General features: G+C 41.8%; 2 protein-coding genes across 3 annotated transcripts; both read left to right on the top strand.

Moving 5' to 3' along the window:
- Window positions 1–583: 583 nt before the first annotated feature.
- LOC309525099 (parapinopsin-like) lies at window positions 584–13,665 on the top strand (the record flags this gene model as incomplete). Its single annotated transcript, XM_082210489.1, has 4 exons — window positions 584–911; window positions 8,903–9,231; window positions 11,385–11,627; window positions 13,492–13,665. The coding sequence occupies 4 exons, from the start codon at window positions 584–586 to the stop codon at window positions 13,627–13,629; spliced, it is 1,038 nt and encodes a 345-aa protein (XP_082066615.1). The 3' UTR covers window positions 13,630–13,665.
- Window positions 13,666–15,830: 2,165 nt separating this feature from the next.
- On the top strand, window positions 15,831–23,374 carry SELENOK (selenoprotein K). Of its 2 annotated transcripts, none has more exons than XM_082213725.1 (5): window positions 15,831–16,017; window positions 19,439–19,529; window positions 20,257–20,337; window positions 21,503–21,595; window positions 23,068–23,374. In XM_082213725.1, the coding sequence occupies exons 1-4, from the start codon at window positions 15,846–15,848 to the stop codon at window positions 21,588–21,590; spliced, it is 432 nt and encodes a 143-aa protein (XP_082069851.1). In that variant the 5' UTR covers window positions 15,831–15,845; the 3' UTR covers window positions 21,591–21,595; window positions 23,068–23,374. The 2 variants fall into 2 exon arrangements, with proteins under 2 accessions (XP_082069851.1, XP_082069852.1); XM_082213726.1 differs by lacking the exon at window positions 15,831–16,017 and adding an exon at window positions 16,903–17,062.
- Window positions 23,375–24,115: the final 741 nt, after the last annotated feature.

The following is a 24,115-nucleotide window of genomic DNA, read 5'->3' as shown; positions in this document are numbered from 1 at the left end:
AATAAATTCCGAGCCAATTTATGTTGTCAGGGGTACCATCTGCAGAGAGAGTGAAGAGAGAGTTTAGGGAATGAAACGGAAAGGTCTATAATCTCCATTCTGTCCCCTTTCATTCTGACTTTCCAGTTGACATGGGGAACCCAGGTGGAAAGATTCACTCAGCATGTCAGGGAGGGAAAAACCATAATTGATTATTCCTATTAAGGAAACTGCTTTCCCAAATGCATTTAGATTGCACAGGTTCATTCTTAAAATGAATTATGCACTCCACTGCCCTAGGAAAAATAAAAAGTTCTGTGCAAGACATATTTCTCTGCTGCTGCAGTAATTATGATGAGTGTAGTGCTAGATTAATTAGAAAATGAATGATGAGGGGAGAATTATGATCAAAGAAATCCGGATCTAAGGATTTGCTTTAAATGTTGTGTAATCCATGGAATATCATGCCTTGTATTTCTTGAAACATCAAACGAGAAGGGGTTTCCATAGTCATCTAGAGAAAAGAATGACTGGAGACTGACAGGTAGCACAACGCAAAAAAGCTCAAATAGTATTTTATCTCAGTTTGGTGTCCTAACAACAAATGGATTCTCTGGACGCCAATCCCTTGTCAGTGAATGTCAGCACAGGAAGAGTGGTTTTGATGCCTCGTATTGGTTACACTATAATTGCAATTATCATGGCAATATCTTGCACTTTATCAGTAATTCTGAATACAACCGTTATTGCAGTAACTATTAAGTACAGACAGCTCCGTCAGCCAATTAACTATTCCCTGGTCAATTTAGCCATAGCAGATCTTGGAGCAGCCTTGTTGGGAGGAACTCTGAATGTAGAAACAAATGCTGTTGGCTATTACAACCTGGGTAGAGTTGGCTGTGTCACCGAAGGCTTTTCTATGGCATTTTTTGGTGAGTACTTGTCTAAAACTGATTTGTTGTGTCATAAGTTAGAAAGGAGCCACACGCTGAAATGTTTACAGTTAGCACAAGCAACTAAATTGTATTTGCATGGTAGGAAGAGCAACAGATTTCTGTAAGACTCCTAGCTGTGCTAGCATTTCAACAATGCTGGTCTCTTATTTATTTTTCTCCCTATTGCAGCAAATATGCTTACAGTTTTAATATGTGTGTGTTTTAATATCATGCATATTTTTTTATCACAATCTTTTTAGCAGGTAGAGTCATGGCTTAAAAATAAAATTACATCTCTCTTAGCTTTGCATAGGTGCAAGATCAAGGGGCGGAAATGGAGCAAATTGGACCTTTGCTATCAGTAATGCAGTTAGGTAATTTTAAATAGTCTTTGGCGGTAATGTCACTTCAAAATGTGCTGCATTTGGGAGCCATCCTGCTGATTCTCCTTTGGGGGTGCCCTGAACCTCTGCCCCAAAATATTGCCTCTGTTTGCCATTCAATTAGTTGGTATTTACCGGTAACTCTAGGAAGTTAAATACCGTATTTTTCGCCCTATAGGACGCACCGGCCCATAGGATGCACCTAGTTTTTTGGGGGGGAAATCAAGGGAAAAAATTTTATTCCCCCCCCCCAGGTTTGCGCAGCCATCCCCAAGCTAGAAGAGGGAGAAGGAGCGCTCCGTCTCCCTCTTCTGCCTTCAGGGACAGCTTGCCCTGCTATCTCCAGAGCTTGTGGGGCTGGGGGGGGAGAAGCAAGCTTGCTTCTCCCCCCCACCAGCCTCCAGATCAGGTCGGGGAATAGCAGGATGGCAGCGCTCCGCCATCCCCCTATCCCCCGAGCTTGTGGGGCTGCAGGCTGCTGCCCACAAGCCTTGCGAGCCCGCGGGACATCCCTCCGGGCTTGCAAGACTTGCAGATAGCTTCCTGAAGCCTGGAGAGCGAGAGGGGTCGGTGCGCACTGACCCCTCTCGCTCTCCAGGCTTCAGCGAAAGCCTGCATTCGCCCCACATGACGCACACACATTTCCCCTTCATTTTTGGAGGGGAAAAAGTGCGTCCTATAGGGCGAAAAATACGGTAAGCCTCCATTGCTTCTCTGTGTGCACCACCTAGCAAATAGAAAAAACTTTTGTCTTTACAGTATGTACCTTGTGTATGGCAATTATTTCACAAACCATTTATTATGGAATAGTCTTGGAGTATTAACAACCTAGCATTAGTGCTGCAGAAAAGGGGAGGGTTGTTGCTCCTTACCTTTCACTATGTCCAGCAGCACCTGTAGGGCTGTTGATGTGATGGCAAGGGCACCTCTTCAAGCCACCTCTGCTTCAGGATTGCTTTGCCTGTAGGTTTGTTTCCTCCTCTGTCCTCACTTCTCCTTTAACCAAGCCCTGCCTTCCCTCCATCTTTTAAAAATAACTACACTTAGAAATGATGCAGTGTTTCCCCTAAAAGCTCAAAGCCCTTCGCATACTGTCTTTCAGTACCTTTAAAATGTGCTGAAGATAAAGACGATATATGATGAATTAGTTAAGGAATAAACACTCATAAAATTTTATTTTTAAAAATTATAACAGCCCTGTAAATCATGTCACATATTATTATCCAGAGCCGTAGGAAGGGAGGGTGGGGGGAGGACCACCCTGGGTGTCATACCTGAGGGGGGGGTGACATTCGGCACGCCGCCCACCCACGACTCCCAAGTCTACCCCGAGCAGTCGGGGGAAGGGGGGAGCTGCCCTGCTTTGCCTTCATTTTGACAGCTTGGGGGAGGCTTGAGAGTTGTGGGCGGGCGATGTGCTGAATGTCACCCCCAGGTGCGCCCCCCGCCTGCAACCCCCAAGACTACCCCGAGCCGTCGATGGGGGGGGGGGTTGACAAAAAAAAATCCGCACCAGGTACCACCTGACCTTGCTAGGTAAAGGTAAAAGGACCCCTGACTGTTAGGTCCAGTCATGACCGACTCTGGGGTTGTGGTGCTCATCTCGCTTTATTGGCTGAGGGAGCCGGCGTACAGCTTCCGAGTCATGTGGCCTGCATGACTAAGCCGCTTCTGGCGAAGCAGAGCAGCGCACAAAAATGCTGTTTACCTTCCCGCCGGAGTGGTACTTATTTATCTACTTGCACTTTGACATGCTTTCAAACTGCTAGGTTGGCAGGAGCAGGGACCGAGCAACGGGAGCTCACCCCGTCGCGGGGATTCAAAGAGTCGACCTTCTGACTGGCAAGTCCTAGGCTCTGTGGTTTAACCCACAGCGCCACCCGCTACGCCTCTGTTATTATCCTCATGTTTCGTGGGACGGGGTTTTTTGCTGAGGATAATAATAGAGACCCCTGAGTGAGTCCATTGCTAAGATTTGATCCAGGGACTTCCTGGCTCATACTACATGCACTTAACAATGGCAAAACAAAGCAATGAAACATTCATAATCTAACTTAGATTTTAATTGACAACAGAATATGCTCAGGAAACATACATGTTCAAGCATACATGTTCACATTTTTATGTTAAATCTTTACTAATCAAGATACTGGCGTGTTTTTAAAATGCCGCATTCCTTCTAAAACATTTTCCTGAGATGAAATGTCATCTACTACACTATCAAAAATTCTATGCCCTTTGCCAAAGAACTCAGCTGAAATAATTGCCAACCTAGAAAGCACATATCCTGTTAGTTGTTGCAATACCAAGGGCTATTGCTAAAAAATAAATAAAAAATCAAGGGTTTGTCAACATATAAAAGAGTTTTTTCACAATAGAGAAGCATTTCTTGAGAACAGTTGTGACAGAAATTTGGCTCCAGGCAAGCAAATCAAAAATAGCAGCTTCAGTGTGTTTCAGAAAAGAAATGGGTTTTTATAGTGCTCAAAATGTTTTTTTTTAAAAAGCTCCTGACATGTGAAAGCATGAGGTGTCACTCTCTTGGATGGAAGTGCAGTGACCCAAACATGGGGAGGGAGTTGTTCTAACAAAGCATTTCTAAAGAGCCTATTTCTTCAGTGAAGATTATGAAATGAAGTTAGCCTTGTAAACTCCCTCTGAAAACAGAGCCATGATTCCCAAGCACTAGGGCTTCAGAATGAGGGCCCACCAAGGAATCTAACGCCCTGCTCTTTCTTAACCTTCTTTCATGGATGCACTGTGTACCATCAAACCCCCAGAGGGCCAGACACTCAAATGATGGCTAAGAATAAGAATAAGAATAATTTATTTATATGCCACCCAACTGCCTGGTGCAAAGGCTGGCAACCTTTTTCTGTTAAGGGTCACATTCCCGTGGTAGGTGGAGCCAGGATCTTCGATGAGCACAGTGAGAGACAAATGTGTCCTGGATTAACCTATAGAGATCACCATTCTCCGGTTTTCACCATGGCTCTCTCATATTAGAATTCCCAATCCTATGCAGGTCTTTTCAGGTGTAAGCTCCTCCAAGTTTTCTGGTGGCATGGTTTGGTTGTTTTTTTCAGTTAAAGCACATGTAACACATGTAAAACTAATATAGCTACTATTCAAGAAAGCCAGAGAAGGAAATTCATTTCCTCTACACACACACACACAGAGAGAGAGAGAGAGAGAGAGAGAGAGAGAGAGAGAGAGAGAGAGAGCGCAGAAATCTATTAATTTGCACATTCTCTGTAGGGCTGTTCTTGACAACTATTAAAAGTCAGAGTGCTTTTCATCATATACTTTATTTTGAGTTTGAGTGCTGGTTTGACAGAAAGCCCTATACGGCTTAGGCCAAGTGTATTATTCTTGACTATACCATCTGTCTTTGTGACCGGTTTATACCAGTGTAGTGTTGTGTAGCATTGAGCTTGGAGTGGACAAGGTCATTGGGTGAATTAGGGCCAGTCACAGTGGCCTACTTTACACTGTGGTAGTAAATCTGTGTTTAGGCCAGGCTTCCTCAACCTCGGCCCTCCAGATGTTTTGAGACTACAATTCCTGTCATCCCTGACCACTGGTCCTGCTAGCTAGGGATCATGGGAGTTGTAGGCCAAAAACATCTGGAGGGCCGCGGTTGAGGAAGCCTGGTTTAGGCTATGCCACTTTACATGGCTGGAATTCTCCCAGATGCTGACACTGTCAGGGCTGAGCTGTATGCAGCTGTCAAAGCACAGGGATAGGGAGCCAGGATTGTGCAAAGGAGTTGGAGCGGGGAGCCCAAGCCAGGAGCCCAAGCCAAAGAACTCTTCCAAATGCCTCATAGCTAGGAAATCCATTGTTGCTCAGGCAGACAACCAGCTTAAACAGAAAATCCTTCTACACAGCTTCCTTTGTAGGAGTGCCCAATGGCAAGTTTGGGTAGATGAGACCAGTCTAAAGGCTTGAGAATATTTCATTGTTAGGAAGCTGCCCTAAACTGTAGTTCTTGCAGGGTGCCACACAGGGTAGCTGCACAGAGAAACAAAGTTATAGCCATGGCTTCTCCATTTTGGGGCTGTAGATTTCTAGCAGGGAGCCTGCTCTATCCAAGTAGGTTCCATTCAGGACGTAGAGCCCTGCTCTTCCAGGTTTTGCATGGGGAGCCAATCTGAGTACAGCAGACCCCCTGCTGCAGAGATTCAGTCCCAAACACTAGGATGGAGGAGGCTACAGAAAAGCTGGCAGGGGGTGGGTGGGTGGGTGAGACTAATAGGGACATTCCTCTCCCCCTCTGCTGCAATGATATTTAAGGGGTGGGAGTGGGGAGAGAATGAGTGAATGGGGTTTCAATATAAAACAGGCATATAGGGTGCCTGCAAACTGCCTATTTAGAGGGACCCAGCTCACTTTTAAATCCATACAGCATTTTATGTACATTACAACAAAACTACTTTTTTTCTCATCTATCCCCCACAATGCACATTTGCTTTTTATATGCACCCGGCATCCTTTCTTTAAAAAATCAATCTTCATTGCCATTTCTAAGCTTGCCACACTGTCTATTTTTATGATGCAGTAATTAAAACGTGGCTCAGTATTCATGGGATGGCTTAACAAGACATTTTATAATCTCATCAGTTCTTTTACTTGCATCCCATTGTTCAGCCTAGGAGCTCAACTTCATATGGGCTGTCCTTAGAGAACTCTAATTTTTATAGCACTTACTGGTGAATGAAAATTGTACTGTTTTCAACACTTTTCTTCCTGGTGCATTAAGAGATGACAGTTGAACTGAGATGAAGTATCAATAAGAAATTACACTTTACTAGCTGCAGTTATTTGCTTGGAATACAAAGCTTTATATCTGACTAAGGAGTGAAGCCAGTATTTATCAATAAAATAAAAGCAGGCAAATAAAAACACTGAATACAGCACAATTACAAATCTCTGAGGATAGTTTTCTCAAAGCCGGCATCTTGATAGGAACAATCCTAAGTTGCCTGTTTCACTCTGGCTGGCCAGATTTTCCCAGGAAGGTCAATAGCTGAACATGAAGGCAACAGCTCTCCTCTGATGTTTCTCCACTCCCTACCCCAGGAACTAGCATTTACTGGCCCACAGATGAGCCATCTTTAACAGTGTGAGGAAAATGTGCACTCTTCCTCTAGGAGGAGGTGTACCATATTTTGTTCAACCACAACTTGCTGTGTTATTTCAGCAGTGGAGGCTCATTATTTAGGGTGAATGGATCACTGTCCCAAAAACCTCAGTCTGCCCTCAATCAGGCCCCACCTCCCTGTCTTCTTTCTTACACCAGGTTCCACTTACAAATTGATACTCAATAAACAGGTTGTCTAGAAGTGACCACCATATCCCAATGTGAAGGTTCTTCATAGCTAGGGACTCTGGGCAGGCATGTTTCCTGAATGAGCTTAGAAGCCCCCTTAGACCTTTCTGCTCAAGATGGAAAAGTCAGGGTGAAGGGGGCATGCATGCACTCATTTAGTGAATGAAGCTGATATTATATACGAGTCTGCATTAAACGTAGGGGTGGGGAACTGGGTCCATCCAGCAGGCCAGATCCTTATCTCTCCCATTCCACGCAGGCCAAGTTTGACAGATGTGGAGCTGGTCTTCTAAAATCAAAATGATGTTGGGTGACCTGTATCTCACACACACCCCATGGTATGAAATCAAACTGTACAAAAGCAAAGGCAAAGCCCCATGCACAGTGATCTAACCAGTGGCTCTCTTCAAATATTCTGTTGTATGTTGTATGAATGATGATGATGATTATTATTATTATGTTGTTGTTCTGAATGACGTGGCAAGCTATTAAAGCAAGTGATTCCAAGTTCTACTCTTATGGGTGAGGGATAAAAGTTTTTCTCTTCCACTTTTTCCACACTATACAGAATTTTATAAACTTCCTTCATGTTCAAGCTTAGCCTACCTCTTCTCTACACTAACAGAGCTCAAAATGTTTTAACCTTGGAGCGTTGAGAGTTTTCTGCTCCTTTTCTTGCTCTAGAACTTCCATCTTCAGGTAGAGTGTCAGAACTGTATGCAGTATTCCAGTGGGGTGGTACCATACATTTTTATATGGCAATATTATATTGGTGATTTTATTTTCAACTCCTTTCCTAATAATCCTTCACACAGAATTTGACTTGTTCAGTGTTAATTTGTAATCTGACAAATGACCAGACCCAATGGCTTTTAACGGATAGTTCTAGAATGTCATATTTTAAATTACTATAAATTTTTAAAACTGCTATAATTGTTTACCAACAATGCTCTTTGGTAAAATTGTTTTGGCCGTATTGTAATTTATATTTGTTTTGCCAGAGTTTGTACTACTTTTAGTTCTTCTCATTTTGGCAAAACTTTCTCTTTTACAGATGCCCCTTTTGCCTTTTATAGCTATCTGGACTCTGCTTGTTAAGCATATTTGTATCTTATTAGAATTACTGATACCTTTCTAAATTTGCTATATACATTTTATCTCTGTGTCTATATTAATGATTTTTAAATAACTACCAAGCTTGCTGAAGAAATCTAACTTCCCTGTCTCTCTCTCTTAACTAATCCACTAAACTTTGGAAGTGAGGCAACTCCGTTTAAAATTAAATGTGACCAAGCTGAATTTCCTGAATGTTGCATATATTAGCACTTGGCCTGTTTCTGTGTTCTGGTAACCCCTAAGTTAGATTACTTCAACATGCTATGCATGGGACTGCCTTTAAAGACAGCAGAATTCAGTGGCCAGGTTGTAACACCAATCCTGGCCCTATTGCACTGTCTGCCAACTAGTTTCCCGGCCCAATTCAAAGTGCTGGTTTAGAATGATAAAGCCTTAAATAGCTCAGGACCGCAATACGTCAAGGACCCTACAATCATCATCTGAGGCCCTTCTTCATGTGCCCCCTCCACAAGAGGAATGTGGAATGGGTGTGGAATGCTTTGTGTGGAATGCTCTCCCCAGAGTGGCATGCCTGGTGCCATTATTATACATCTTTAGATGGCAGCCAAAAACATCCCTCTATAACCAGGCCTTTGTCCCTTTTCTATGGCCTTTTAGAAGTGAGAGAGGTGGGGAGATGTTTTCAATGTATTTTCTCCCTGGTTTTAATATACTTATGTGGCTTTTGTTTGCTTGCTTGCAAATTACTTTGGGTTGCCTTGGGCCAGATAAAGCAACGGACAAATTTAATAAATAAGACGTAGAAGAATCAGGGGATGATATTGGAGTGTGGAACCTGTGACCTTCCAAATGTTGCTTGACCCCAAACTCCCACTAGCACAAGTCAAAGGCCAATGGTCAGGGGATGGTTGGAGCTGTGGTACAACAGCAAGTGGAGGGCCACACAGGTTCCCCATCCCTGATCCAGGAGATACTAGTTGAAAGTAATGTTGTCAATGGAAGGAAGATTTCTTCTGAAGGGTGTAATTCAAAGCTGCAGCAGAATGTTGCAAATGCCTCATGCTGGCACCCTAGAAAGGTAAGGATTTGAATGCATCTAGGCTCTTCAGAAATTCAAAAGTACCAGTTGTGATACAGTTTGTGTAATGTTCTTAATATTAAAAGTAATGAATAACATGTTTTCACTGCAATTGCAGGCATTGTGGCTTTATGCACCATAGCAGTGATAGCTATAGACCGTGCGATTGTGATCGGCAAGCCTATGGGAACACTTACTTTTACCACCAGGAAAGCCATGATTGGAGTTGCTGCGTCCTGGGTCTGGTCTCTCGTTTGGAACACTCCCCCTCTTTTTGGTTGGGGAGGATACCAGATGGAAGGCGTCATGACCTCCTGTGCTCCAGACTGGTACAACAGTGACCCTATTAATGTTTCCTATATTGTCTGCTACTTTCTATTCTGCTTTACAATTCCGTTCGCTGCCATCTTGGTTTCCTATGGATATCTACTATGGACTCTGCGCCAGGTAGTGCTGCATTTCGTATTATGTTTTGCTTTATTTGCTGACCTTAAAAGTGTTTTAGCACCATTAAAAAAAAAATCCAGAATTAAAATGTACTGACTCATTCAAAAGACAATCTGGCCCAAGGGCTTGAGCTACATTTTTTTTTTTAACTTGGTCAACATCGGCTACTTTATGTTGCATACCGTCATCATTCAAGGAATCGGAGCATATGGAATCTGAATTTAGGCAAATGTTAAACTGGTGTGCTTAGGCTTCACTAAGTGTTATAAGTTCTCACCCCGAGCCAACAGGGGGATACTGTAGATAGTTATGCAAATGAAGGATCGAAAGTGACGTTCAGTGATTGGATAGTTTTAGAAAGTTGCTACAGTTACGCTGTTCTGGAGCTCTATATAAGCAGGCTGACTGAGTTCCCCAGTTCAGTTCTGTTCTGGCCTTTGAATAAACAAGAGCTGTTTGAAGAATCGCTGTGTTGTCTGATATGTTCGCCCACAACTTAACACTAAGCATGGGTGCTCATATCTTACATATTTTCCGTACCAAAGCACAATTTCATTAACAACTTATCTGTGATTCAGATTCACACATAGCATTGGGGCTGCTTTTGCCACTCACAAGGGCTGCATGCGCACACATATTAATGTGTGCAATATAAGAAGATAATGTTAGGTGCTCCTAGATCCATCACTGTCACTGGAAGCACATGTGTCCTCTAGTGTCCATGCATTGGCAACCTCAAATGTGTATTAGTGCAATGTGCTCTATGTGGAGCTATCCTTGCAGCTAGTGCGTAATGTGGTAGTTGGGTTGCTTGTGGTGGCAAACCAGTGGCAACATATTACAACACCTTGTTTGTGGGATTTGCTCTGGCTGTCAATCTGCTACTGAAGCAAGCACACATTTGCTGAACAGAAACCCACACCACAGGTTAGCAGGGAAACTGGCTATGAGACAAGGGACTGCATTGTATTTGGAAGGTATTTTCAGTGCTAGTTCAAATTTTCAAAAGGTCGTAGGTTCAGTCTTCTGTGGCTTCAAGTAGGATGGGGAAAGGTTCCTGCCTGAAACCCTGGAGAGTCACTGCCAGTCCGTGTTGGCACTCCTCAGCTAGATGGAACAATGGTCTGCCTTGGTCTAAGGCAGCTTCTCACATTCCTGGCTTTGAAAAGTGTTTACAATTTGTTTTAAATTCACCCTCTTAGCTAAACTCCAAAACAGATATTTCCCCTCACATTTATCAAGCAAACCTTCTGTATATAACATATGAAGCACTTCTTTAAAGTCTGCTCAGATGAAAAAACAAAAACAGGCCTACAAGGAATTTATCTGTCCATCACATGGCCACTTTCCGTGTAGTAATGGAGTTTGGTCCGTGCCTTTACTGCTTTCCTTGCTGCCACATTAGAGCTTTCAGGTCCAGACCCTGTAGCATTCCTGTATCTTGGCAAATTGCATTTCCTCTGGCGTGCCTTTTTCCATCATATGCTATGTTTAAGGGAGAACTTTGGTCACTCTGGGTTTCTCATTTCTTCCCTACCTCCTGGAACTTATTTTCACTGCGCTTTCCAGTCTTTGGCCTCCCAACCTTGTACTCACAGCTCCCTTTTCCCAGCTTTTGCAGCCAAACGTCTTTTAGGTGAACTTGTAAGACTACGCAGTTGCGAACATTTGTAGGCAGACAGATTGAATCAAGGGTACCCAATGTGTTACCCTCTAGATGCTGATGGACTTCAGCTCCTATCAGTCCCTGCTAGCTTGGCCAATGGCCAAGAATTGTACTCTATAATGGCTGCAGGGGACCACATTAACTATTCCTGTTCTAAGACATCATATCAGCTCAGACCATGGGTGCCATTGTCACCTTTACATGTCAGATTGCCAGTATCCATACACTTGCTTCTGCATCCCTCAAGACCTGTTCAGACTGGATATTTGCAAATTAGCAGATTATTACAAAAGCCTCCTGTTCTCTCTCTCCCAAAATAAACTTGCTCTGTAAAGGCTGACCTGAACTTCCTGCTGGCATGCAGAATAAAACATTCCTAAGCACTTCCACATGAACTGTCATCCTATTCTTTTATGTGCAATGAAATGTAATTACACTGATGTATGTCCTATTTTTGATAGGTATTGAATGTGCTATTTTTAACTAGGTTGCTAAAGTTGGAGTAGCTCAACGAGGCTCAACAACGAAAGCGGAAGCTCAAGTGTCACGGATGGTGATAGTCATGGTGATGGCATTCTTGATCTGCTGGCTTCCTTACGCAACTTTTGCCCTGGTAGTTGTGGGTAATCCTCAAATCTACATTAATCCTATTATAGCCACCATTCCTATGTACCTGGCAAAAAGCAGCACGTTCTATAATCCAATCATCTACATTTTTATGAACAAGCAGGTGAGTTTAAACTCAATATGATCTGTGGAGCATGAAAATCAAAGTATAAATATTGTATAGACTCAACATCCATGGGGAGTCTTTTTTTAAAAAAAATCCACCACCCTGTGAATTTTACTTCCAAATCCCTCTGCTCTCTCTTCTGAACTACACTGCAAAATAAAATCCGCTGCCCTGATCTTACCCCCCACCCCGCATGATATGTATAGTATACTATACCACAAATCATCTATCTGCAGGTCTGGACTTTCCCAAGTAAATAAAATTGCTTACATTGCTTTTATATCTATTCAGGCATGCCAGCTTTCCTAGCAGGCTCACAGGGATGGTACACATTGCAAAAAGGGAAATGTTCTCTAACCAAGAATTTTGTATGTGCTTGACCTGCTTTTAAGGTTGCACAACAGATCAAACACACGTTGCTGTCTGTTCACTAGTCAGGAAGTAAATCGAGAAATACAAAACATTCTTGTGCACAAAGAATATAGCATAATGCTCTGGTGGGTTTGTCCCAGGATTGCCTTAAAGCTGCCTGCTGTATGTCCAGAATTATTTTCTATGCTGCCACCTTGTGGCTAAATGAATTAAAGTTGTATTCTTATTATAATGATTTATCAAGGATGCGTTTTCTGTTTTCTTCATGCACTTGTTTCAGTAACCATTATATTAACATTCAGGATTTTTTGCCCAGTTACACAAAATAAGATCCTAATCTATTATAGCATAAAAAATGCCTTTGAAACTTTCATCAGTGCATAAAAATAGTATGAATTGCTTAATGTTCTGATATTAATAAATAAAAAACTCAACAGAGCTAGGAAGCACTAAGCCCATTGAATACAATGGTCTTAAGCATGCCTAACTCTGTGCTGGATTTAGACTTAAATATCATTTTAATAGTAAATGAGTCTTTTGACATACAGACATACACACATACTTAAAGAAGATAAATACTTATTGCTTAGAAATTTATGTCATAGCATATATAATAATATGTTGTCTTTAGAGCAGTGGTCATTTTGGGGATCATTGACTCCTTTGAGAATCTGATGAAAGCTATGGAACCCCCTCACTAGAAAAATGCATATAAATATAGGCACAAATTTTTGCATACAATTTGTTTTATGGCATGGGGGGGAGCTTTCTTTTTTGCAGCCATTTAATGGGCCCCTATGAAGCCACAGGTGGGAAAAACCCTACTTTAGAGAAAGAGGGAAAATACCCTATTCTAGCTGTTAATATTCAGGAAGAATCTGTTTTCTAAACTGCTGGCATGCAAATACTATGTGCTAAATCCCAAATCAATTTTGCTTTTTGTTCTGGTTTGTTTTTAAAACTTGTGGTTTTCTCTTCCCGCCTCTGCCCCCATAAATCAATTCCCTCTTCTGAACCTTTCGTTCATCCTTTTTGTCTCAATGCCCCCTGTCCTTATTTCAGAGGCAGATTTTGGGCAGCACAACAGTTTCTGAGGATTTCACAGTGGCAACCCTGGTTGTATGCGATGGGTTGTAACATACCAAACATACTGGGCTTTATCCAATGCTGTGCCAGTGGGGTTCCATTCTCTCTTCTCCCCCCTCCCACCTGCCCAAAATCTGCTTCAGAGGGTTTCCTCCATCCCTCCAGAGCTGATATTTGAGGATGCAAGGGGAGGAGTGGCAGAAATGAACAGGGAAAGAAGAGGAAATTTAATTATGCACATGGCAGCCCCTTCTACCCGTAGAGCTGAAATGTTGGATACAGTCTTTACGTGTCTCACAGCAATACACACACACACAAACACATATATATGTGTTTTGTATATGGATGACGTATAATCAAATGTGGCATGAGCCAAAAGTAAATTTGTACTTTTCCTTTCCAGTTCCGCGATTGTCTCGTTAGGTGTCTCCTGTGTGGAAAAAATCCATGTGCTTCCAATCAAGTGGATGAAACTGATCTAGAAGTTTCTACTATTGCCCCTGCTTCCTCTTCAAGATGCGGCAAAGTTTCTCCACAGTAGAACACAATTCAATATATGTATTTTTATTGACTTACAGTAGAGCGCTCTGCATGTTTCCTCAGAAGTAAGTCCCACTGGGTTTAGTGAGGCTTTCTCCTCTATATGTGTGTTCTAGCACTGGAGCTTTTGTTATCTTCTTTTTCTTTCTTTTCCAGTTATTGTCTAATGCAAAATCTGAAGGCCTGACAACTCTTTCTTGGCCTTTGAGTCTTTTTGTGAAAGGTGGTTTTATGGTGTATAAAACATCCTGCAAATAATCACTGTTTGATAGTGTTGCTCCTACTAGTATTTATTAATATATTTAATATCTCATTTACACTTTAAGGCACCTGAGGTAGCATCCAGCGGTTAAAAATAAAATTGGAAAAAATAACAATAAAATACAAATACAGCATTAAGACTCAACGGCATGTTTAAAAGCAACAATCAAGAACAAACACAAATGAAATGCAAGCATAAATCAAATGCAAATTAGGAATCAAATCAAATGCAAACAGTAAAAGCCCATAGGGCGTGAGAGAAACAATTAATTGAAGTTCAAAAGAATAAAGTTGTTCTAAGTCGCTGGTGGAAAACAATGAGAGGGAGCAAGACTATACAGATGGCCATATCCCACTAGCTGGGAATAGAATGCTGCATGTACTGCAATGATTTCAAAAGGCCATTTATCAGCAGTCGTATCTTCTGTCCTCCAGTCCCTGTATACTGGAGAGATAAGAATTTAAGATGAGCCTGCTCGATCAAGCCATTGACCCATCTAGGTCTGCATCATGTTCTCACAGAGGTCAACTAGATGCCTATGGGAAGCCTTCAAGCTAGACTTGAGCAGAACAGCACTCTACCTTCTTTTTAGTTTTTGAGGATTAGGGCCACAAAAGTAGGCATGGAAAGTTATGCTTTTGCAGCAGATCAATCTGCTGTTAAAATGATCAGCAACAGATCACATGAAATTGTGGGTGGTTTTCTCCTTAATGTCATGTAGAATTAGGTGCACCTTTTAGATAGATTCACAATACATTTGTAGACAGATCCTATACTCTAACCCTCATTTTTGTGGACTGCAAACCACCACCACTCAGCTTAAGCAGCAATTATGCTTAGAAATAAACTTCTATTGATATGAATTATATCCTTTTTCCTAAGCTTAAATGCTGCATGGGGAGCAGGAACAAGGAACAAGCTGGATCCAAAGGATCCACTAGAGGCCACATATGACCTGCAGGCCTGAAGGTCCCCATCTGCACTACAGAGAGGCAACTCTTAGAAAACAACAGAAGTATAGTGTCCCAATCAAGGGAAGTAATAGTCCCTCTCTAGCCTGCCTTGGTCAAACCACACCTAGAGTACTGTGTCCAGTTCTAGGCAATTTAAGGATACTGACAAGCTGGAACGTGTACAGAGAAGGGGGACCAAGATGATCAAGGGTCTGGAAACCAAGCTTTATGAGGAACAGATGAGGGAGTTGAGTATGTTTAGCCTGGAAAAGAGGAGACTGAGAGAATGTATGATAGCCATTTTCAAATATCAAAAGGGCTGTCACATGGAAGATGGAGCAAGCTTGTTTTCTCCTGCTCTGAAGGCTAGGACTTAAACCAAGGGATTCAAGTTACAAGAAAGGAGGTTTCAATTAAACATCAGGAATAACTTTCTGACAGTAAGAGTTGTTTGACAGTGGAACAGACTCCCATGAGAGATGGTGAAATCTCCTTCCCTGGAGAATTTTAAGCAGAGGTTGGATGGCCATCTGTCATGTATGATCTACATGAGATTCCTGCATTAGAAGGAGTTAGACTAGATATCTCTCAGGGTCCCTTCCTACTCTACCATGCTATGATTCTATGTTAGGACATGTCTGAATCAGCATAGTATTAGGCTTGCAGATCTGCTCCTGGTGTTCAGGCCGCTGAGTACAAAGTCCCCTGAGTGATGAACAAGTACTGTGGCAAATGACACTTTTTAATTGCCCACAGAACATCCTGGATTCCATCTCCAGGTAGGGCAGAGAAAGAACCCTGCCTTCCTGGGTCTCCACTGCCGGTCAATGTGGACTGAGATTCACACTATCTCAATACTGAGATAGATGGACCAATGGTGTCTGGCTCACTATTAAATGTACCTAGAAGACAGCAGTTTTATACACACTTATTTGGTGGTCCCAGAGGATCCGGCTGGAAGTACACAGCTTAAGCTTCAACGTATTATTACATGCCGTTGGCATGGCAACAGTTGTGAGGCAGTCTATTATCTGCGCTCAGCCAGTAATCCCTCTTCAGCTGGAGCTTTCTTCTGTGCTGAGGAAGAGGTCCTATGAGGTTGGGGAGAGGGAGAAAGGCAGGAGCAGAAAGAACACCTGGGAGGCAAACACAACAATGCCCTACGTTTCAAGCGGTGAGCTACAGATACTGGCACTGATCTGAGAGAAAAAGAAGAGTAGGAGGTCTTTCAGAAATTATGTGGAAGGGATATTGCTACCAGAGGTGTATTTAAACTCCCTTGCGCCCCTGGCAGGGAGCTGTATAAGTGCCCCCTGTCCCTTGCGCTCTTTGGCAAGGACAAATATTGGCATTGCTGTGTCCCTTGCGCCCTTGCAGAGGAGCCTGCGCGCCACACCCAGAGCAGCAGAGGAGTGGCTCAGGGAGTGTGCAGACAGGCTCCTAGCCACTCCAAGTCAGAGTGGGGAGGCACAATTTTTGCACACTGTAGCAGGGAGTTCCCCGGGCTCAACACACCCACCAGGCCAACCTATCCAACCCAAATGATCTCCTCTATTGACATGAAACCATATAATTGCTTTTGTTCAGACTTGTACACTTTTCATCCTTTCCCTCTTGCGTTTTCCTCCCCGGTTATGCTTATTAATTTCTAGCTTACAGCACCAAGAATGTTCCAGTGTAACCCCTTAACATCTGGAAGCTTGTTTTTTTTATAGTTCCAGCTTCTCATGTGCAGGCTACCCAGGTTGCAGTCCTGAGGTGCCATTCTGAACAGACTTCTATGAACTCCCCACACACTGCTCAGCTTCCCATATGAATCTGGCACACACACACACACCATCAATCTCCAGTCGTGTACAATGGCACATCAAAGCCGCCGAGTTTCTCTTTACTTCTGTTTCCCGCCCACCGAGGAGCGCAGGGCGCGCTGCTCTACAATTTTCCTATCTCTGTGTTCCAAATGAGGCGAGTATGCGGTCAGAGCCGTCGAACTGGCAGGCCAAGGGCGGAAGGAGCGGCTGCGGCAGCTGCGGCTGCTTAAGGGAGGCAAAGTGGTGACGCAACGGCCCATCCCGTGATCGCTCGGCCTATGGCGTCTTCCCAGCTCCGACTTCCTGGGTGACAGAGGAGGGGCGGGGCTGGAGCAGGACAGAGAGACCTCTGAGCGTTCGGATCCGGGACGGTGGGGCGAAGCGAAGCCATGGTTTATATTTCGAACGGTGAGGGGCAGAGATTCCGCGGTGGGGAGGGAACCTTTATTATGGGGTGGGAGTGGGGCAGAGCATGGGCGTAGCCATGATTTATTGTAGGGGGGCAGCCTTTATGTTGGGGAGGGTTAGAACAGAGTTATCTGCAGTGCAATTGGTTAGTTAAGTATTTTTATTTATTTTCTTGATTTAGGGAGGCAGCTGCCCCCCTCCCCGGCTACGCCCATGGGACAGAGGAAAATTTATGCCTGGCCCTCTCTTTTTCTGCTCCTTTTGTATTGGAAGTAGGGGAGGTGGAGGTGGTGTAGATCGAGGCCCCTACGCAAGATCACGCTTTCTGCAACCTGGTAAATCCGGGAGGCTGCTACTAGTGTTTTCATGGTTTCTGAATAAACTTACATAATTCCTGCTGTTCCTGTCTGTGAAAAGATGCACTGAAAGGGTTGTCATGTTCTTATGACAGGGCTTGAGGTTGTTTTTCAATGGGGAACTCCGAAAGAACCCGGGCGAATGGCATCGTACAGATTAAAAACCTGTCTTATTTTTCAAAAGCGGGATATTTTAATCGCCTTCTGGGCACCTCGAAGTCATTACTCAGATGCACAAAGAATTGTCTTGGTTTGTAAATCACCTATAAGATTGGAAACAGGAATACGATTATCATTGCAGGTGTCAACCCAGTACATACCTCTTCTGATAAATTCTGGCTCATTGCCAATGCAGTTTTCACAAGATTTCGATTCATATTTTTAATTGCTTGGTTTGTCATCTCAAACCATTCTTCTGCCTCCTAATTTGGACTGTCAACCCAGAAGAAAGAAATTGTTTATATGCCTTAATTTACAAATTTGGGGTGGAATTACTTTTGGCTCCTCTGCTTCATGTTAGCAGTAGGTGATAATCTTAAACTCTGTTGAACTCTGTTGAAGTAAGCATAGGATTAAGCTGTACAAATAGCATTTCAGAGTAACTATTTGATTGATCTACCTAATGTGCGTTGGTTCTCTGAACCTTGACTATTGCTCAGCAAATTAGAACTCAACCCTAACGTTCTTAAAGAATAGTATACTTGACTTAAATGGTCATTGATTTGCGTTCTCAGTGCTGACACTAGCAGGTAATTGTGGTTTGATTAGTGCTTTTGGGGAATGGGAGAAGTCTAATAACAATGATAAAAAGCCTAATGATTAAAATACCTTTTTATTATTAGAGTGTTAATAAGCCTGCAGAAGTTCTTGCTAGCTTGCATTTCCCCTCTTTCACAGACAGCACTGAAATGTAAGCTTATAGTCTTTTAGCAGTCTGTTTAAAAACAAACAAAACATTTCTATCAAGGGAGCTGCTGGCGGAGAGGTGGGATCATATTTCCCCACCCTGGTTTACTGAGTTTTCACTCTGGTTGTGAAGGAAGGTATTTTTCTTTTTCTGTGCTATCCAAGTAGGCTGACGGTGGAATGATGGAGCAATCTGTCCTTCCTCCACCAGCCTTCTTACTGGGTTGCTTGAAATTCCTGGTCACCTGTTGTTAAGTACAAGACTGGGTTTAGCACTAGAAGAATTTAAAAAATTAAGCATTGATTGCAGTTTCGGCTGGAGAACTAGTGTATCTTGTCTGTAGTTTGTAGTAACAAAAATGTGCAGGAGTACAGAAGCTAGGGCTGCTATGCTGTGTTCATTTTTAGGAGTAAGATTTTCTGACCCGTACATAACTTCTTAAATATATAGGACTAAGCTATAAGAGAGCTTTTAGGTGGAAGGATTTGCTAGTACAGTACTGTACTGAAGGTTGTTGCTCCAGATGGGTTGAACATTGGAAACATAGCAACTATGATGCAAGAAACTAGCATTTCTAGGGGGGGGGGAGAGATGTTTCCACTTGATTTGTTGCACATTAATGTGTGTTGCAGAATGGACAAGTAAACTTAGATTTGAACAAACAGAAATTTGCAGTTGGGCCCATATCTCCAGTTACAACTATTTTAAGTGACTATTTTTATGTCAAGTGAAATGTTACTTCCAGTAAACCAGGGGTGGGAAATTCTCCGAGTTTTGTTGGTCTCTTAACTGTCAGCAACCCCTGACTAGTCATTAGAGATGATGGGAGTCACAGTATAGCAACATCTGGAGGACCACAGATTCTCCACTCCTGTAGTAAATTATGTTAGGGAAGCATATAACAACTGGTAAAGTATATTCCTTGGCCAGGTTCCCAGGTTTTATATTTTTCAAACAGTAAGTCCCCATGCCACATGATTAAAGGGAAATAATACTGATTTGTGTTTTAACTTCTAAAATACCATTTTTGTGAATAATACTGCTTTCTTCTTCATAATGATGTGTACATTGTTATTTTGAGATGATATTTATTATTATTATTATTAATTACAGGTCAAGTGTTGGATAGCCGGAGTCGGGCTCCATGGAGCTTGTCATTTATAACTGACTTCTTTTGGGGAATAGCAGACTTCGTAGTTATGTTGTAAGTAGAATTGTTCTCTTAATCTTAAATTGTGCAACTTCAGAACCATTTGGGACTAGTCTTATGGCAGTGTCGATAGGTAGGTAGGTAGGTAGGTAGGTAGGTAGGTAGGTAGATTATAGGATGCAATTAACAGTCAATTGAACACCAAGCAAAGCTTTTCTTCAGTTAAATAGACCTAGATTTAAATCTCTCATTGTGAAGAGCAGTATGCATCTGATAATAAATCCTTTAGGTCGTCCCTTCTTTTAGAGTCGTGAGATGACAATACTCCACAAAGCAAGAAAGAAAAAGAAATGATTGATTAAAATTAAATTGATCAGTGCACAGGAAACTTAATAACAGGAGATGCTTGTGACATCTGAAAAAAGGAAACCAGCATTCCAGTCTTCTGGGGACACCCTGATAATATTTTGATGTCTCATAAAGGCTATATAAAATAAGTCCTGACTCAAGTTTAGATTTTGTCAATCTTCCATTCAATTGACAAATGTTGGACCGGGAGAGAGAGATATATATATAGATAGATAGATATTCTCTTCAGAAGATATATATATATCTCTTCAGAGATATATATATTCTCTTCAGAAGTAAAGATAGAAAAAAAATTGTAGAAAGGCAATTTTGCTGTTCATTTAAACTTAATACTACTACTGAACTGCTTAACCCTGCTGCTTAACCCTGTTATTTGTGGCACTGGATTAATGGGAATCTCTTGTCATTTCAGTTTCCAGAGCATTATTCACCCAGACTTGACAAGGAGAGGCTACACATCTACCTCCTCTTCAAGATACGATGATGGAAGGGGGTACTGCTTTTTCATTTTAATTTAGGGTGGGAAACTTGCTGCACTCCCGATGTTTTTGAATTCCCATATCCCATCAGCCTAACCAAACAGGCAGTCAATTTAGATGGTACACAAAATACTATCTTATTAAAAAGTCAGTTTGTTATGTGTGTGTTTTACTGAAAGAAACAAAAATTTATGAGCAAACAATATGTGACAGATTATATGGAAACAGAAGATATTTAGGCCTGATTCACACACATCCCCAGTATTTAGATCTTGCACATGGTGAAGAACAGGAGCAAGGTGAGGGAGCTCAAGTAGAATCCCTATTGTGAGTTTGAGCCTGAAAATCCATTTACAAGTAAGCTGTCACCAGATAGCCATCATCACAGAGGATCATATGATGTGAGGCCCACTTGTGTCAGGCCTTGCTCTATGCTGAAGGTCTGTGCATAGCCCAACTGGATGCAAAACTACATGTAGAGACCATATGTGAGCCCCACCCTAACTTCAGTTATTAGAATCTTCCAAATTTAGTTCAGAATGAGAGATGCTGCATTTACTTCAAGCTTAGCTGGCCATCCTTGTAAAGATGCCTCACATTATAAAGGTATAAAGCAAAGCTTTGAAAACTGTGTGTCACAAAACGTTAGTGTGTCGGTTGCCATGTGTAGGTGTGCCATGTGAATGCTCCCTGCTCTCGTCCAAGGGCTGGAAAGGGGTTAGTTTAACCTAGTGCATTTTTTTCTAGGGAGACGAAGGGGTACACATACCCCTAAACATTTTGTGAATCTTCGTACTTTTGTCCATTTACTGTATTTATTTTTCCCGATTTGAACTATAAAATGGTGATTTTATTGAGTCAAAATGAGAGTACCCCTAAACATTTTTAAAGAAAAAAAAAAGGAGTGGTTTAACCTCTGGTTTGCTAGTAAAACTGAATTACTGTCTCATGATATGATGCATGTCTAAAAAGTGTGTCACCAACATGAAAAGTTTGGAAAGCTCTGGTATAAAGGTATCTCATCTGTTGATAAGGAATCTTGCATTTTGGGGAGCCTAAGAAAGGAAAACTTATTTTACCAATCTTAGAAACCCATAATCTGCTACATCTGAAGGTGCTTCTCTGATGGGATTTCTTGCCAGGTGTTTTCTCTTCACATTTTGCTTTTGTTTGTTTTAGGCCTCCAGGGATTCCTCGTCGTAGAATGGGTCGAATAAACCACTTTGGAGGAGGTCCAAGTCCCCCACCAATGGCTGGAGGTGGATGAGGAAGGTAACCTATGAGCTGTCGTTTTTTGGATTCTGAATTAAAAAATGAACTTTAGTTTGGCTTAGGAACACGATTTTTTCTTTTGCAAAATCAGAGGAAAAATCTAGTAATTGGTGGCTGCAAAACTAAATAATTTTATAGTTTTAAGTGCATATAGGGCAGATGGGTGAGCTTTAGATTTTGCCCTGTTCTCCTCCTGCCCACTATTCAGAAAGGAAAGGAGTCTGCTCTACATGCTTTGGCATTAGGCAAAGATCTGCGAAGGGAAAAACCAGTGTTCCCCTTTTTTTAGTACTGTACTTGGTTTGGGATGTAATTTTAATCCCATTTACCTGGGAGCAAGCCCCATTGATTTAAATAGAACTTACTTCAGAGTAGTGTTGTTAGATTTGTGCTGTGTCCAGACCTATAGTGTTCTAATATTTTGAATACTTAGAGGATTTCAGTAAGAGAGGTTGAGAGATGAGCTGCATAATGTATGAAGGGGATATAAACTCAGCATCAGTAATATACAAGTGGGACCTGCAACAGAATGTTGCATTGTGAAGTGCTCCTGATCAGGCTTCTTGGTAGCTATGCTCTCTTCTCTGCCTTCTGTTCCCCCTTGGCTTTTCATATATTTCCCCCATAGACATCATTTGATCTGTGGCAACTATGTTCAGCCCTCATTGGGCTATTTTCTAATTTATAAAAAAAAATCTAAGTTTTTTGCACTTCTGCAAACCTAGAAGTATGGATGGTACATTTTTTTGTTTTGTTTTGTTTTGTTTTGTTTTTTGTTACATAAGGAACAGCACTCTAATAATGAGTGACCTTTCTGCATTTCTGCATCCTAAGAATATGCTGAAGCACATTACCAGGACAATGACAAACTCTCCTTCCTGGCTGTTATTGTTCTTTTTTAGCACGTTAAACATCACTTACTTTGGATTTCCATGGTCACAGCTTCCACACTGAACTTCAGCACATGTCAATTTTTGGTCCAGCTCCAACAGAAACTTATTTGTAGAGAGCCAGCTACTTCAGTAAAAAATCTCTGCAATTAGAATCGGTCATTAGAATCCATCCTTATACTGTACAGAAATTCTTTGTATATTGAGGATGATTATGTTTTATGCTTTGTGTTAAATAATGTTTACTTAAAAGAAATATACTTGTATTGATATCTTACAGTAAATGTATCATACTTTGTTTAATAGTCAGGATTTTAAAAGCTACTTTAGACTGAAGTAAATCTAATGTGATTTTAGATTTATTTTCTTTTCTTTGACTGCCCCATACTACATGACAAACCATGTTCAACATTTTTCTGGGTTCAAAAGCAGTTTTGTCAGGCTTGGTGGAGGTTGCCGCCTGAAGAAAAACAAATGTGATGACCTCATAAGCTCCTGGTGCAAATTTCATTGTTTGTAATGTATGCAATGTATGCAATTGCAACATAGCCAGAAAACTAATCAGTATTTTCTTCTTCTTAGGTAAATGCCTCTTTTGAGAGGCAGACAACTGGACACACATTTGCAACACTGAAATGACCTCCTGGCGGATGGACCAAATGGGTCTGAGTGTTGTGTGTGTGTGTCTAAATCATTCACTGCTCTGTGGATTAGCAGAACAATGAAGTTGTGCTGGGAATTCCGACTTCCAGGATCCAGTGTAACTGAAATGCAGTTCTATTAAATTAAATGCACATGTTTAATGTTTGTTTTAAGCCTTTTTGTATAGTTTGTGAAAATTTTGTTGTAGCTGTAAAGTTATAAGAAATAAATATAGCTTTGCAAAAGACTGGCTTGGAATAATTTTCTTTAAAAAGAACTGTTCTAAAAGTTCACAAATCATGCCTATGACAAAACCTTTTTTAAAGGTTGACTTCAGAATACATGAATTGAGGAAAAGGGTAGAATCAGAGTCACAACCCCATGCATATCTAAAAATTGCATTTCCTGTGAAACCACTACTTATGATTGGCAATAACTCATCCTCGCTGGATTGTGCAGCCCCGAAACTAGTTGTGCTTTGCTCCATCACTACTGTCTTTAACTGAAATTAATAGAGCTTATGGTGAAATTTAAGAATTGATTTAAATTTTTATTCTTTCATATGATATATAGTTAATCTTCAAGTAACTTCCAGTGCCATAGAGTATCACTTGTGGAAGTCCATAGCTTAGCAGTAGAGCACCTCATTTGTTCTACCACATTCAATCCCGGGCATCTCCAGGAGGAGCTGGATTAGATTCCTGTCTGGGGAAGTTGCTAGCCTTTTCCCAGCCTAGTGTCCTTTCTTTTGGATCCCACTCCCACCAGCCCCAACCAGCACTGCCATAGTAGTCCAGAGCATCTGGGGGGTGCCACAGGTTGGGTGGAGAAGGCTGTTGTAGCCGCTACTGAACTACAGTGGTACCTCTACTTGCTTTCACCTCTGGTTATGTATCCTTCGGGATACGTATGTGGCAAACCTGGAAGTATTTGTCCGGGTTTTGTCCCACGTGCATGCGCAGAAGTGCTCTACGCACCATGCACAGAA

Source organism: Podarcis vaucheri, assembly GCF_965113315.1.
Source record: "Podarcis vaucheri genome assembly, chromosome: 2".
In the NCBI taxonomy this organism is placed as follows: Eukaryota; Metazoa; Chordata; class Lepidosauria; order Squamata; family Lacertidae; genus Podarcis; species Podarcis vaucheri.
The sequence above is the reverse complement of the archived record's forward strand: the minus strand, read 5'-3'. Positions and strand labels throughout refer to the sequence as shown.